Source organism: Castor canadensis, chromosome 9, assembly GCF_047511655.1.
Source record: "Castor canadensis chromosome 9, mCasCan1.hap1v2, whole genome shotgun sequence".
NCBI classification, from domain to species: Eukaryota; Metazoa; Chordata; class Mammalia; order Rodentia; family Castoridae; genus Castor; species Castor canadensis.
This window is the reverse complement of record NC_133394.1, coordinates 155,166,156-155,180,894: the sequence shown is the minus strand read 5'-3', so window position 1 is coordinate 155,180,894 and position 14,739 is coordinate 155,166,156. Positions and strand designations below refer to the sequence as shown.

The 14,739-nt window shown below is 48.3% G+C and overlaps 1 protein-coding gene across 2 annotated transcripts in view; it reads left to right on the top strand.

Annotated features, from left to right (window-relative positions):
* Nucleotides 1–14,739, top strand: part of Pde6b (phosphodiesterase 6B) — a 38,650-nt gene that overhangs the window by 18,070 nt on the left and 5,841 nt on the right. For both annotated transcript variants that reach the window (XM_074042801.1, XM_074042800.1), the window contains exons 4-12: nt 8,423–8,563; nt 8,644–8,718; nt 9,233–9,297; nt 10,073–10,139; nt 10,341–10,388; nt 11,134–11,283; nt 11,559–11,702; nt 12,176–12,241; nt 13,398–13,544. In XM_074042801.1, the coding sequence (XP_073898902.1) occupies nt 8,423–8,563; nt 8,644–8,718; nt 9,233–9,297; nt 10,073–10,139; nt 10,341–10,388; nt 11,134–11,283; nt 11,559–11,702; nt 12,176–12,241; nt 13,398–13,544 (903 nt within the window). The remainder of the gene's footprint in view (nt 1–8,422; nt 8,564–8,643; nt 8,719–9,232; nt 9,298–10,072; nt 10,140–10,340; nt 10,389–11,133; nt 11,284–11,558; nt 11,703–12,175; nt 12,242–13,397; nt 13,545–14,739) is intronic.

Genomic DNA, 14,739 nt, shown 5'->3' with positions numbered 1-14,739 from the left:
TGCAGTGGATACCAACAGGATGTCCTCTGATTCACCTCAACTCAGCTCTGACATTGCCTCCTTGGAGACAGTCAAGTTTCACAGATTGAGGGCTCAGCCCCACAAGACTGCCCCACTTCTGATGCCACCCACAAGCCCCAGACGTTTCACCTGTGCTTCTGACTGACCTGCTGTATGCTGTAACAAAATACTTGTGGCTAGATACTTTACAAAGAAAAGAGGTTTATTCAGTGCCCGGCTATGGAGAATCAAGGGCATGAGGTCAGCTTTTTCTTAGTTCTTATGGCTCAGCTCTTGGGAGGGCCTCACCGCAGATGGCATCTCAATGGTAGGAGTGTGTGTGAGTGATCACGCAGTGAGACAGGAAACCGTATAACAAGGTGGGGTCAGTCTTGCTCTTTTGTGACAGCCCACCTTCATGGGAACTAACTCACTCTAGGAGACCAGCATTAATCTCTTCCATGGGCAGTGCCACATGGCCTAATTTACTTGCAATAAAAGCCCACCTTTAAGCCACCTGGGAACCAAGCTGGATTAGTCTCTACCAGGCTCTGAATGTTTCTATTTGCTGTACTTACATTTTTATCCCTTCTCTTTTTACTGCCATCTCTATTCTCTTAGCTTAGCAATTATACCTGCTTTTCAACTTTTTAGGGTTGCCCTGGAATTTGCAATATACATTTAACAACTCTAAGATCCCTTTCAATAAGCTACATTGCTCCAGGTATCTTGTAACAAGATATTCCCAATGACTCACTCCATCCCTAACAATTGCTGCTTCTTATCCATGTACTGTAATCCCCCAATATGCTGTCACCATTATTACTCAACAAACATTACCTGTCAGATTAGTAGTTAAGAGAAAAATAAGTGTGTGGTTGTACAAGCCTGTAATCTTAGCACTCGGGAGGCTGGGGCAGGAGGATGGCGAGCTGAAGGGCAGCCTGGGCTAAAGACGTGATTTCCCTTATTTCTTGTCTGATGCTCATCAGAGTTTCCGTCTCTGCTTACACTTCCTCTCTGCTTTGGCATTGTTCCCTGTTTTTCCATTAAAGTCTCTAGCATATTAATCATAGTTATCTAAAATTCCTACTCTGGTAAGTCCAAACTCTGTGTCCATCTTAATGCTTTGTTCTTTCCAGATGATGGTATTTTTCTTACTTCTTAGCTTGCTTTGTAATTTTTGCGAAAGCAGAAACTGGGGCAAACCAGTCTTTGCTGTGAGATTTTGTGTTGCTGTGGTGAGGAGCTGGTCTGTATTTAATGTTTGCCTCAGCTGATGATGCTAGAGGCCTCGGGGTCTTCGTTTGCTTGGTTGTTTGGTTCTCCTCCTGTCTTTCTGTGCAGGACTACCATAGCAAAACACCAATAACAGGCACTTCTGCTCACAGTCTGGAGCTGGAAGTCCAGTGTCAAAGTGCTGCCCCAGAGTCTAGGGACAACAATTCTTGGTTCATAGATACCTGCTTTCTAGCTGTGTCCTCACACAGCAGAGAGAGCAAGAGCTTGCTTTCTCTTCCCTTCTTTTCAAGGACCAACACCGTGGGGCCTAATGGCGTTATCTCACCCTAGTCACCTCCCAGAGGCCCCACACCCACAGACCATCGTGTAGGGTCAGGGCACAATAGGGATTGGGGTGGGAGAGGAGCCAGTTCAGTCCAAAGCACTTCTGCTGCCTGTTTTTCTGTTTTTGCTTTTTGAGGACTTTTTTGGAGGTGGGGTAGAACCCAGGGCCTCATGCATGCAAGGCAGGTTCTCTAGCTGTGAGTTCACCCCAGAACTTCCCCCACTGACTCTGGAGTTCCCTGAGGACTTTTTCTCAGAGCCTGAGCCTTGCCACTGCTTTACTATAATCATTTATTAAAATGGAGCCTGGAGATGTGGAGGTGAGATACACACGGCAACCTTGAGACTGAAACTGTCCATGGTGTGTTCCCTGGTTGCCACTCTCCCAAGTGTTTCTAGGCTTTTTATTTTTTCCCTTGCATTAGGCAGGAAAGCTCAAGGGGCTGAGCCAGCCAACTGCTCTTCTACAGGCTGACTGGCAAGGTGTGGTTCCTTTCCTCCACCACCTGCTAGAACAAAAAGTGTTTCTCTCAAATCTTCACCTGTACAACTTGCAGTGTTTCTGAAAGTAAAACCTGCAAAAGTGTGGGCCCTCAAGACTGGTCTCAGGCCTCTTGTTGCCATCTCAGCCTCCAGCAACCTACCACACCATCATCTGCTCCCATCACTAGCAACTCTGGGCTTGGTGCGGGGTGAGATAATCAATCACACCATGACTCGGCCCACAGAGGGAGGTGGGCTGACCTCTCAGACAGGGACCCCTGTGACTTCAATTTGGGTCTGATGAGTTTGAGTTGCAATTCTCAGTCTGCATCCTGATAACTCCACAGGTGATCGCAAGCATTCCTAAGCCTATGCCCTGTAAGGTAACTGTGGAGAACTTACCAGGGTCCAGGGCCCCACAGGCTCTTCCAAGGTTCCTTGTGCAGAACAACCATTCCCAGTGTGGGCAGGGTGTCTGAGGAGGTCCCCAAAAGGGGAGGGGATCTCCACTTGTGAGTTCTACAGATTTTTGTCTCTGATCTAAGAAAAGAATTTTAGGCCAAGACACAAAACAAAGCAAATGAGGAGCAGGGGCTTATTTAGCAAGCAAAGCAAAGACACACTTTGAAAGCAAAGCGCAGGTGAGGAGATGCACCAGGCTGGTTCGGTCCCAGGGGTACTAATGATGAGAAAGTGGGGCAGAGCCTCTGTTCACTCTTTCTTGAGATCAGTACTTCCTTTTATCGGGAGCACCTGATGACTGGTGACACGCCATCATCTTGCCATCACTGTTTGACACTGTCAATTGGGCCAGAGATATCACATCTTTGTCAGTTTTTCTATACTGGAGTCCTTGAAACATAGATGTCTGCTTTCTGTAATTTTAATGGGCAGTGCCTAAGTCAAAGAAGGGGACTGTCCCAGGAAGTTTTCTCAACTTACTGTTCTCAGGGATAAGCTTCCTTTGCTCCAGGGCGCTTATCAGCAGACTAGGAAAGAGGAGAGAATGCTGCTTTTCTATTGTGTGGCAGCTTGGTAAGGAAGTGTGAGGCATAAAGCACAGAACATGCACCTGTGTGGTTTTAATCAAGCTGTTCATTGTACATGCTATACATTCAAATATACAGTGTTTATTTCTGAGTTCCTATTTCCCATGTCTCACTTTCTTTGGGGTAATATGACAGAGGCATCCTGATAGGAACTCATTATCTGGGCCCAGAAATGCCAGAGTAAAGATATTGCATGTCTAAGCCACCCCTGCCCCACCCAAATAGGACACCAGTCTGAAGTCCAGGTGACCCCTTGGTCAGGCTTCTGCCCTGGGTGGGTCAGCCCACCTCCCACAAGGATGATGTTCTGATTGTCTTCACCCTCAACTGTCCCCCCACCACACACACCTTTCTCTCAGGAGTGGAAACAACTATCAGACTCCTAACATAAAAGCTCAGGCAAAATCAAGTCCACAGCACACATACAAAATGCCACAACGGGGCAGACCTCGGGACATTTCTGGGCTCACCCCCACCTCATACATCCCCATCCGTGGGTCTTGCCAGGGCCCTGAACCTCCAAGAAGTCATACCTCAGGAAAAGCAGGGCTCATTCTTTACTTGAAATGACCACACTCACCTCCCTCCCTGCCACCCCCTTTTGTCCCTTTCAAGGGGTGCTCTCCCCAACCACCTCCCCAATGTCTCCATATCCCTGTCAGTCCACCCCCAACTCAGCAGACAGAGTCACACTTTTAAAACTTAGGTCTTATTGATGGTGGCCTTGGGGCTCCCCTGCAGCACCTCCCAACCCCTTTCTGTATAGGACCACCCTGGTCCTTCTCCCAGATGACTTAAGTACCAAATCTGGCATTTGTCTATTCTGCTGTGTGGGTCTCTTAGTCCTAAACCAGCCAGGAGGTGAGTTGTGATAACTTGGGAGATGCAGACTGCTGGGTGTTGCCAGTTCCTCACCTGCTGGATGCACAGCAGGCCTTAGTGGCAGTTGTAACACTGTTATCTGCATCCTGACTTGGTTTTTGCCTGGCCTGGGGAAAGCTACTTCTGAGGCTCTGGCTCTAGCCAGAATCTCTAGGAACACTGACTTGCAGGAAGCACCAGCCCTGCCTCATGGCTCTTTCTGAAAAGAACATGCATTGATGATGAGCAAGAACTGTCTCAAAGGGGCTTGTGGTTCAGCTCAAGTGTGCTTTGCTCTTCTCTTTCCTGTGCTGTAGAAAAGCAGGTTACTGAGCATTAAAGCCGTTCTCAGCTCACCCCTTCCCACATATCCCAGCCCAAACAGCTATGAGACTTATTTAGGGCCCTTCCTGAAAAGCACCTTGACCACTTTGACCAGAGCCAACAGAAGAAAAAGGAAACTGTAGGTTTGGCCCCAAATGCTGGAAGTTTCTCTCTGACCTACCTACCACTCAGCTGCCTGGTCTGTTCCCACTGCTACTTACCCCAATCAGACAATGTCAGTTTCAGTCTCACTTTTGCTGCTTTCTCTGTTGGCATGGCTCCCAATTGTCTGCCAATGTTCCCATCACCATGGGAGGTTCTGGTTGGCTAGCTGAGTGGAAAGTTTGCCAATTTGAGTATTACCACCATTGCCACCTCTGGGCCACAATCAGTGAAGGCCTCTCCTGCTGATGGCTCCCACTGTCATAGCGGCTGATTGTAGGCTCTGCTGCTGCTTTCAGGGATGGTTCCAGATGCCCCACCACTACTTTAACCCCCATCTCCTCCAGCTTTTCTTTGTTTCATGTTACCAGTTCAGCTGCTCTTCTAATGATGAAAATCAAAAGTAGGCAAAAAAAAGACCACTCAACAGATGTCTATCAGAGCTGCTGCTGCAGCACCAGGGGCAGTATAGATGGTGTCACAAAGTGAACCAAACAGCCTGCTTACATACCAGAAAGGGGTGTCACAAGGGCATCTCCCTCAGGCTCCAGGGAGAGGTGGATTCCTGTCATCGGTTTCAGAAGGACCCCAGAAGCCTAATCCTGACCTATGGCAGTTACACAGGCAAATGCTAGCACAGTAAAACCCATCAGCTGCGCGCTGAAGATGTCGTGCTTCCTGGAATTACTGTGTGTGAGCCAGATGCCATTTGGAAAGCTGAAAATGAAAACACGGACAAAAGGGAGGAGACCAGGCCTAGATCAGACTACTTTGGGCCTGTTGCTGCTCCTCTTGAGCCTCTGCTTCCTCGGGGACACAACAGACCCTGCTTTTCCAGCTGTATGGGCCTGGTCACTGGAGGAACTGGGGCAAGGAGGGAGGGTGACAGGAAGCCTTTGGATAGAACAGGAGAAAGGGAGTCTCACCTTACACCTTGCAGTATGACCTGCTCACTCTGTCTCTCTCCCTGGGAAATGGGTTTGAGGACCAATGCTCAACTGAATCCAAAGTCAGATGTGCAGCCCAGTCTCTCTCTGTAGTTCAGCGGCCATGGCCAACACCCCTGGATGCTAGCATGAATCTGGAAGTGGCTTCATGTGGTAGAAGCTCAGACAGTATCTGTGGGACAGAGTCATGGGCAGCTCACACGTGCACTCACTTGGTCACAGACTCACTTGCTCACACTCATGCTAATACCTATTCAGGTTCCCACTTGCACTCACATGCTTGCTTACACATATGCTTCCTCTCTGTCTCTCTCTGTCTCTCTCTCTCTCTCTGTCTCTCTCTCTCACACACACACACACACACACACACACACCAGGCCCTGGCCAGGTGCTCTTCTGAGATCTTGACTCTCTCAGCATCCTGAGGACAAAAGATCATGTTCCTCTCACCTCTTGAGTGATGAGAACAATGCCATGGTGGGCAGAAGTGACGGCTATGGAGCACGGGGCAGGGTTGACCAATGAAGCACCAATGAGGGAGGGAGACAGAGGTGCCTCAGATGCAGCTGGATCCTAGATCACAGGAGTGGGTGCTTATGGGGTAAAGGTGCCCAGGGAGGGATGACAATGTGAAGGTGAAGAGTGTCAGGGTTCATCCCCCATCATCTTCTGGTCAATAGCAGGTGGGTGGAAAGAGGGAGCCAAGGGCCCAGGTACCACACTTGACAGGAGCTGGGTAGCCAGGGGGGATTTGAGAGTTGAGTAGGGCCACCTCCTACTGAGAGGGCTTGGAGGAAGTCTGAGCCCGAAAGGGGCTGGCACGAAGGAGACACCATGGGGGAGGCACTCAGCTCCAGGCAAGGCCCAATGTGAGGGCTGGCAAGGTGCCCAATGCACCTTGAGAACCACAGTGAGTCTGTGGGAAGAGAGACTAAACTGGTTTGAGCCTGGCTGGGCCATGTGGGGACAAGGTTCAGGCACGTCTGGCCCAGGTCCTCAAGGAGCATGTTACCAAGCTGCCACCTTCAGATTCATTTTGCTGAGACACAACAGAACCTGATGTCCAGAAGACAGTGAATTTGTATTCACAAGGCCCAGCTTTCCCTGGGCTAACTGTAGGGCAGCCAGTTGAAGGAACAGCTGGCCAGAGCTTTGCTTTTCATAGCAAGTGATCTCTCTCTCTCTTTCTCTCTCCCCCCTCTTTCTCTCTCTTTCTCTCTCTCCCTTTCATTAGTGTATATTAGTGTATATAAATTGTACAAAGAGCTCTTGTGATGTTTCCACACATACACAGAGAGCATGTACTTTGATCAAGTTCACCCCTCTACTCTTTCTTATCTCCCTCCCCTTCTTAAAACAATTTTAACAAGTTTCCTTATTCTATTTTCATGCATATATACAAAGTACTTCAATCCTATTCATTCTCCTTTCGCCTCCTCGCCTGCTGACTCCCACCTCAAACAGCCTCTCCCACTTTACACTCATGTCATTCTTTTCCTTTTGTTCTTTTTAGTCTACATTCCACATATGAGAGAGAACATGAGATTTTTGTCTTTTTGTTTTTCTCACTACGGCTTATTTCATTTACCATGATGATCTCTAGTTCCATCCATTTTTCTGCAAATGACATCATTTAATTCTTCTTTACGTCTGAATAGTACTCCAATGTGATATACATTCAAAGATATATGAAATTATATGTATATAATTTCATATCTCTTTGGATATATATTTCTTTATCCATTCATTAGTTGATGAGCACCTAGGCTGATTCCATACCTTGGCTATTGTGAATCATGCTGATATAAGCATAGGTGTGCAGGTATTTCTATTGTATGTTGACTTATATTCCTTCAAATGTATATCCAGGAGTGCTACAGCAGGATAATATGATAGTTGATTTTTAGTTTTTGAGAAACCTCCACACTGATTTCTCTTGTGGCTGAAGTAACTTAAATTCCCACCAAGTGTATAAGGGTTCCATTTTCCCTCCAGCCTCGCTAACATGCATTGCTTTCTTGGCAACAGCCATTTTGACTGGCTGAGATGGGCTCTCAACATCATTTTGACTTGTGTTATCCTTATGGCTAAGGTTTCCTCATGTATTTTTTGGCCATTTGTGTTTCTTCTTTTGAAAACTGTTCAATTCCTTTGCCTACTTATTAGTTGGATTATTTATTCTTTTGGTGTTTAATTTTTTGAGCTCTTTATATACTGGATGTTAACTCTGTTCAGTGAATAGCTGGCAAAGGTTTTCTCCCATTCTATACCCTATCTCTTGATTCTGGTAATAGTTTCCCTTGCTGTAAAGATTTTTCATTTGATACAATCCTGTTTGTCAATTCTTGCTCTTATTTTCTGAGCTATTGGAGTCCTTATTCAGAAAGATGTTACCTGGATGTTCAAGTGTTTTCCTTAGGTTTTTCTCTAGTAGTTTTAAACTCTAGGTCTTATATTTAGATCTTTGATCCATTTTTGAATTAATTTTTGTACAGGATGAGAGTAAGGGTCTATTGGATATCTGGTTTTCCCAACACAATTTGTTAAATAGGCTGTCTTTTCTCCAACATATTTTTAGCACCTTTATTAAAAATCAGCTGGCTGTAGCTGTGTGGGCTTATTTCTGGACCCTCTATTCCATTGGTCTACGTGCCTATTTTTGTGCCAGCACCATGCTCATTTTTGTTTCGATGGCTCAATACCTAAAGTCAGGTATTGTGATACCTCCAACATGCAGCAAGTGATTTCACTTTTCACTCTCATTCATTCACTGAACACAAGGCCAGGCAGTATTGGGGATGTAGCCGAAGCCTGGAGCCCTCACCATTCAGTGGATTTTCAGGTCCCTCTGGGTTAGGATACAGATAGTCTTACCCTCACAGGAAACCTTAGGTCATGCATCACTCTTCAGTGTCTTCCAGATATGGTCAGATGCCTGTGTACTTGCATACACCAGGTCTGTGTGAATCCTATTGCTGCTATGGCCAGACCGGTGAGGCCACAGACCAACAGATGTGCCACCCCCTCCAGGTCCTACTCTGGTCAGCCAACAAGGTGTTTGAGGAGCTGACAGATATTGAGAGGCAGTTCCACAAGGCCTTCTACACCGTGCGGGCCTATCTGAACTGTGACCGGTACTCAGTGGGCCTCCTGGACATGACCAAGGAGAAGGTGAGGCTTCAGGCTCTCAAGACCACCTGCCCAGCCTAGCCCAGCTCATGTGCTGACTCTCACTTCTCTCTTCTGGCCAGGAATTTTTTGATGTATGGCCTGTGCTGATGGGGGAAGCACAGCCGTACTCAGGTCCACGTACGCCTGATGGCCGGGTGAGTCTAGATGGCAGGTGGGGCCCAGCCTGCAGTCTGGTTTCCCAAAGTGCCTGTCTACTGTCTCCTCTCTCCATCCTGCCCTGCCCCAGGGAGGGTGGCTTCCCCAGAACTTCTCCTTCTTTAAATCACCATGACATCTCCCAACGTGGGCCCGTATGTGCACATGCATGTGCTCCTTTGGTGCAGGGCTGAGTGGGACACAGAAATATGGATCTAAATCTGTGGTGCAATGTGTGTCCATGAATATGGGCACCTGTCTGATTGTGTGCAGGTAATGATCATGCACAAGGGTGAACCTGTGTGTGTACAACACACCTGTGCAGGAGGATCTGTTGATGTATGTATAATTGTGTGGGTGTTGGGTGGGTGTCTCTTGGTGTGTGTATGGTTGTGTGTACCCTGTACATGTGTTTGTATTTGGGGTGGCCACTGGCTCTCTTCCCCCCTCAGGATGAGGCCCCATCCAGGATCTGCCCAGAGAGCCCCCACACTGATGTGCTTTGTTTCTCAGGAAATTGTCTTCTACAAAGTCATCGACTACATCCTCCATGGCAAGGAAGACATCAAGGTTATTCCGTAAGTGCCAGGGTTTTAGGAGCAGCTCACACCAGGGTTGGGCACACACCCTGGAACAGTAAACTCTGGGACTTCTCAGGATGGGCCCAGCAGGGCTTGCATGGCCTGTGCCCCTTTTGCTATTTTAAGGGACAGTGAGGAGGGACATGGGGAGATGAGGAAGGAGGTGACCAGCTCGAGGTATGTGGACATCCCTAGTAGATGTCCGGGTGAACCTGCCAGCAGCGGCTGAGCTTGATGGCCCTTGGGTTTCTTGACATGGCCAGACTAGCCCTGGCAGGTGGAGCCCCCAGAAGGAGAAGCCAGCACTGCACCCAGGAGGAAGTCTTGCCCAGAGCTCAAGGCAGGGTTCTGGCCTAAAGGGTTTGGGGAAGAACTCGGATTTTCTCCAATGCTGTGACTGTTTAGCCTGTGACCCTGTGATTCCATAAGTTTGTCAAGACCCTCTTTAGGCCCCAAATAGGCACTAGGGTCCAGGTGCCAGACCTGAAGGTAAATGGAGCCAGGATTACAGAATAGATAGCTAACACTGAGTTCCCAGAGGCCTGCTGAAGCCAAGGAGCCTGCAGTAGGGGAGTGATCCCTGCAGAGCAAGGAGCCCCAGGATGATGGAGTAAAAGTAGCCTCAACCCAGCTTCCTTCTGTCCTTACCAGCTTCCCAGCCCCACCCCATCACCTCCACCTGAGCTCAGAGAAAGGCTAAAGTGAACACCCACCCACTGCCATGTCTAACAACACAGTCTGTCTCTCTGACTTTCTGCTCTCTTCTCCCCAGCACACCCCCGGCTGATCACTGGGCCCTGGCCAGTGGCCTTCCAACCTATGTGGCAGAAAGTGGCTTTGTGAGTACTTCCCCTGAGCCCGGGCCTGTGCTGGCTGATGCTATAATGCCCGCTTACCCATCTCCCTCTCATCTGCCCCTCCTGCCAGCTACTGCTGCTGCCTTGCCCGGTTAGAGGCTTATCTCTTGCAGGCAAGACTGGGCTGGCCAGTGTTTGTGCATCCCGCTGCTCAGAGTGAAACTGTTTCTGATCCTTTTCCAGATTTGTAACATCATGAACGCCTCTGCTGATGAAATGTTCCAGTTTCAGGTATCTGTCTACTCATTGATAGGAACTTTGTGCTTTACTTAGGAAAGAGATATTTTGGTTCAGAAATGAGGTACTAAAATAGTTTTGTGCTGCGTTAGAAACAACTTTGGTCTCAGTGTCTGAGACACCACGCTAGAAGCTTATATTTATGCTCCCAGCTCTTTAGGTATGCTGGTCTTATCTGGGCTCAGCTGAACTCAGTTGATCCTATCTGGTCTCTGGACTGGGCTGGACCAGGCTGGACTCCAGCCATGGTGAGATTCCCAGGGTTCCCCTCTGTTATATCGTTATCTGGAGTCTGAGACACCTGCAAGGGTCTCTTTCCCCAGGGAAGTAACATGGACTGATTGGAACATGCTTTGTCTCTAGGGTCTCCTGAGAGAACTGGCCCAGTGTCTATAGTTCATTATCCATGGAATGGGAGACAGAACCACCTGCATAATGTTCAGGAACCAGTGCAAAATGAAATTGTGGCAACTATTAAGAGCTGTAATTAACAGCAGAGCAGTGTGGGACCTTCTGAGAGGGTTGTCTGGGGGACTGCAGCCCTCGCATGCCATGAAGCCTGGTCTAGTGGGGGATAATGACACAAACACTACTGACATAAATTCACAGGAAGAGACAGGATGAAAATCCATCGGCACAGTTTGAGAGCAGAACAAATGAGGTCCACCCTATCTGGGAATCAAGCCCTGGCCAGGGCTAGACCCAGAACAGTCCTCAGCTTTGCCTGCACTCCCTGCAGGAAGGCCCCGTGGATGACTCCGGGTGGGTCATTAAGAACGTACTGTCCATGCCCATCGTCAACAAGAAGGAGGAGATTGTGGGGGTGGCGACCTTCTACAACAGGAAAGATGGGAAGCCCTTTGATGACCATGACGAAGTTCTCATGGAGGTAAACATCCTCTGCCAGGTGTGGCTTCAGAGGTGGCCTAGCACAATGGTGTAGGTCTCTAGTGAGTGGGGTCCCTCCCCACATGCGTCCCGCCCCTGCCCAGTACTAGGAGCTGGGAACAAGGCCAGCTCCTAAGTTTCCATACCTGGAGGTCCTATTCAGAAACACAGTGCTGCAAGCAGCTAGGAACCTGTTTACTGAGCCACAGGCATGACACACAGTAGGTGTTTCTTGGGGTGTATGACGATGGAGTGACACTGCTGCCTGCCTTCCAGTCCCTGACACAGTTTCTGGGCTGGTCAGTGCTGAACACAGACACCTATGACAAGATGAACAAGCTGGAGAATCGCAAGGACATCGCCCAGGACATGGTTCTGTACCACGTGAGATGTGACAAGGATGAAATCCAGGCAATTCTGGTACTGTGCCCAGCATGCCACAGGCCCCGCTGTCCAGGAGAGGCATGGAGCCCAGGGGCCAGGACACATCCCCAGGACCCATTAGCCAAATCCAGTCCTGAAACCTCTCCCTGTGCCTCAGCCTCAGTTGTGAGCAGGGTGTGACCAGAACCTGTCCTATCACAAGGCTCTATCTGTGATCCGTATGCATCACTAAGGACAGTGTAGAGAGGCAAGAGAGTGAGGGGCCACGGCACTGGCCACTTCTGCCTAGAATCCCAGTTGCCTGGGCCCAAAAAGACTGCTGCCCCTCAAGGCTCAGGAGCTCTTTGCCAACAAGCTCATAGGGCAAAGTTTACATTGCAATTCCATCACACTCATGGGGTGAAGTTGACTGTCAAAGGGGTGAAGGAGATGCTGTCACTCTGTCACACTCATGGGGTGAAGGGAACGTCATCACTCCGCCCTGTAACTAACCTGTTTTTCTCTGTCAGCCTACAAGGGAACGCCTGGGAAAGGAGCCTGAAGACTGTGAGGAGGATGAACTAAGGGAAATCTTGGTGAGAATCTGCCTCCCGATGAGTTGGGGGAGTGGCTCAAGTGATAGAGCACTTGCCCAGCAAATGTGAGGCCTTGAGTTCAAACTCCAGTTCTGAAAAAAAAAAAGAACCTGACTCCCATTTCCCAGTGGACACCAGTGGACACCCATGTGTGTGGGTAGAGTCCTCCCTGAGGTATGGGTGCCCTGCACACATTGTCATCTGATTTGGTGCTGCCTGCATGGGTGCATGATTGCAGGTGTACCTCAACAGACCTGCCTCCATTATCCTCACCCCAAGGGTTTTTCCTGCTGGAGTTAACTTATGTCTGCCCTGTTGAGTGTCTCTGTCTGCCTGCTTGTCTCCTTTGTGCTTTCCAGAACAATCCATGTTTTAGCCTCTGCAGTTAAAACTTGGACCAAGTGTCCATCTGTGCTGACTCCCTACAGGAGTGACCAAGTGCCTGCAGCCCCCAGTGTGGATGCATCTGTGCATGTGCGTGCATACGTATGTGTACATGTTCACTGGCTGGTCAGTGCTGGTCAGTGCTGAACACAGACACCTATGACATGATGAACAAGCTGGAGAACTGGCAAGGACATCTCCAGAACATGGTTCTGTACCACGTGAGATGTGACAAGGATGAAATCCAGGCAATTCTGGTATCTCCCACAGAATATCCCAGGATCAGATTGGCAGTCATGTGGCACCTCCATCTCTCTTTCACTTGTGTGATTTAGCAGATTTGCCAGACTGTTCATCTTACTAAGCAGCCTTTGAGCATTTGAATATACTTGAAGAGTTCTATGTCACTCTGTGGTTGTGTGAGTGTCTGTGTGGAATGAGTCTGCAGATAAGTGCCTGTGTAGTCACTTGTCTACTCATGTGTATACCTGTGTATCTTTTCGTGTGCATTTTTTTTGTGTTCTTCCCCCACAATTTCACCCTGTCACCCAGCTGGGAAAGCTCCTCACTGTCGGGTCACAGGGTAGAAAGAGAGAGTAGAACAGACTGGACCAGGGTAATATGAGCATCAGCAGGTTGCAGTGACTGGGGGCCAGACATCACCAGTAGACTGGATTGTCTGCCTGGACAGAGGGTTCAGAGAGGAGAAAGTTGGAGAAACCAATGGGGATGCAATGGGCCTGCCTCTCTCTGCCCACAAATCCTCCCACAGAAGGAAGAGCTTCCAGGGCCCACCAAGTTTGACATCTATGAATTCCACTTCTCTGATCTGGAGTGCACTGAGCTGGAGCTGGTCAAGTGTGGCATCCAGATGTACTATGAACTCGGTGTAGTCCGCAAGTTCCAGATTCCCCAGGAGGTAGGGAGATGTGATCAGAGGTCCCAGGACCCCAGGAAGTGATTAGGGTCCCAGATCCCCCAAGAGATGAGGGTCATGTGGTGTGGGGGTTCAAGTCTCACAGGAAGTGGTGGGGAAACATATTCATCACAGAACTGGTAAAATATATGCAAGAATGTTTGGATGGATGGGTGAATAGATACATAGATGGATGGGTGACTGGATGGGTGGATAGATGAATAGCTACATGTGTGGATGGATGGATGGGTGGATGGATGGATGGATGGATGGATGCAAGGATGGATATATGATAGGTGGGTAGATGGAAGGATGAATACATGTGTGGATGTATGGGTGAATGTGAAGAGAAGCTGGATGATAATGGATGGATGGATGGATAAGTATATAAGCAGATGTATATATGAATGGATGGATGGATTGACAGATAATAAATAGATGCCTAATGCATAAATGAGTGGATAAGTGATGGGTGGGTAGATGAATGGATGGTAAATGAATGGCTAAATGGAAAGTTTGATTAATAAGAGTTCCAAACAATTTTTTCATTTTAGTACATCACTGATCAATAATAAGGATTGGCATAGGGTACAGGGGGAACTGAAGCAGTCCGTCACCTGAGAAAGCACATAGCATCCTGTAGGTTTGGCCACAAGAGGACCTCTCAGGGATCACCATGAGGAAGGAATGGTTGTCTCACTCTTTCCTGCTTCCACCTCCACATCTTCTTCCCCACAGCCCAAGTGAAGCATCAATTATCTTTTCTCATGCTCTTCAGGGAGCAGGAGTGGCAGGCTGACATTTCTGAAATTTTACTGAATGCTAAGGGAAAATGAAAGAAAAATATATTTAAAAAATTAATAGAAAAAAATTTCAAATAATTTTCAGACCCTAAATGTCACAAGAATGAGCAGACTTGCCCAAAAATAACTGCCTGCAAAAGACCTCCCACCCTCCTGCCCACAGATCTCATATCTGGTCATGCAAACATCCATACCTAAAACTGATATTTTTTCTTAAAATATTCCACATTTCAGGGGTCCTCTTTTCCGTATGGGACTGGGTCATAGACTGGAAGCTCAGAATTCACAATGTCTGGAGCTAGTCTTAGTTTTGCCTTGCCAATATCCTTCCCCACTCAGAAGACCAGTCAGGGGCCCATGGGAACAAGTGGACAGGGGAGGATGGGGACCTAAGA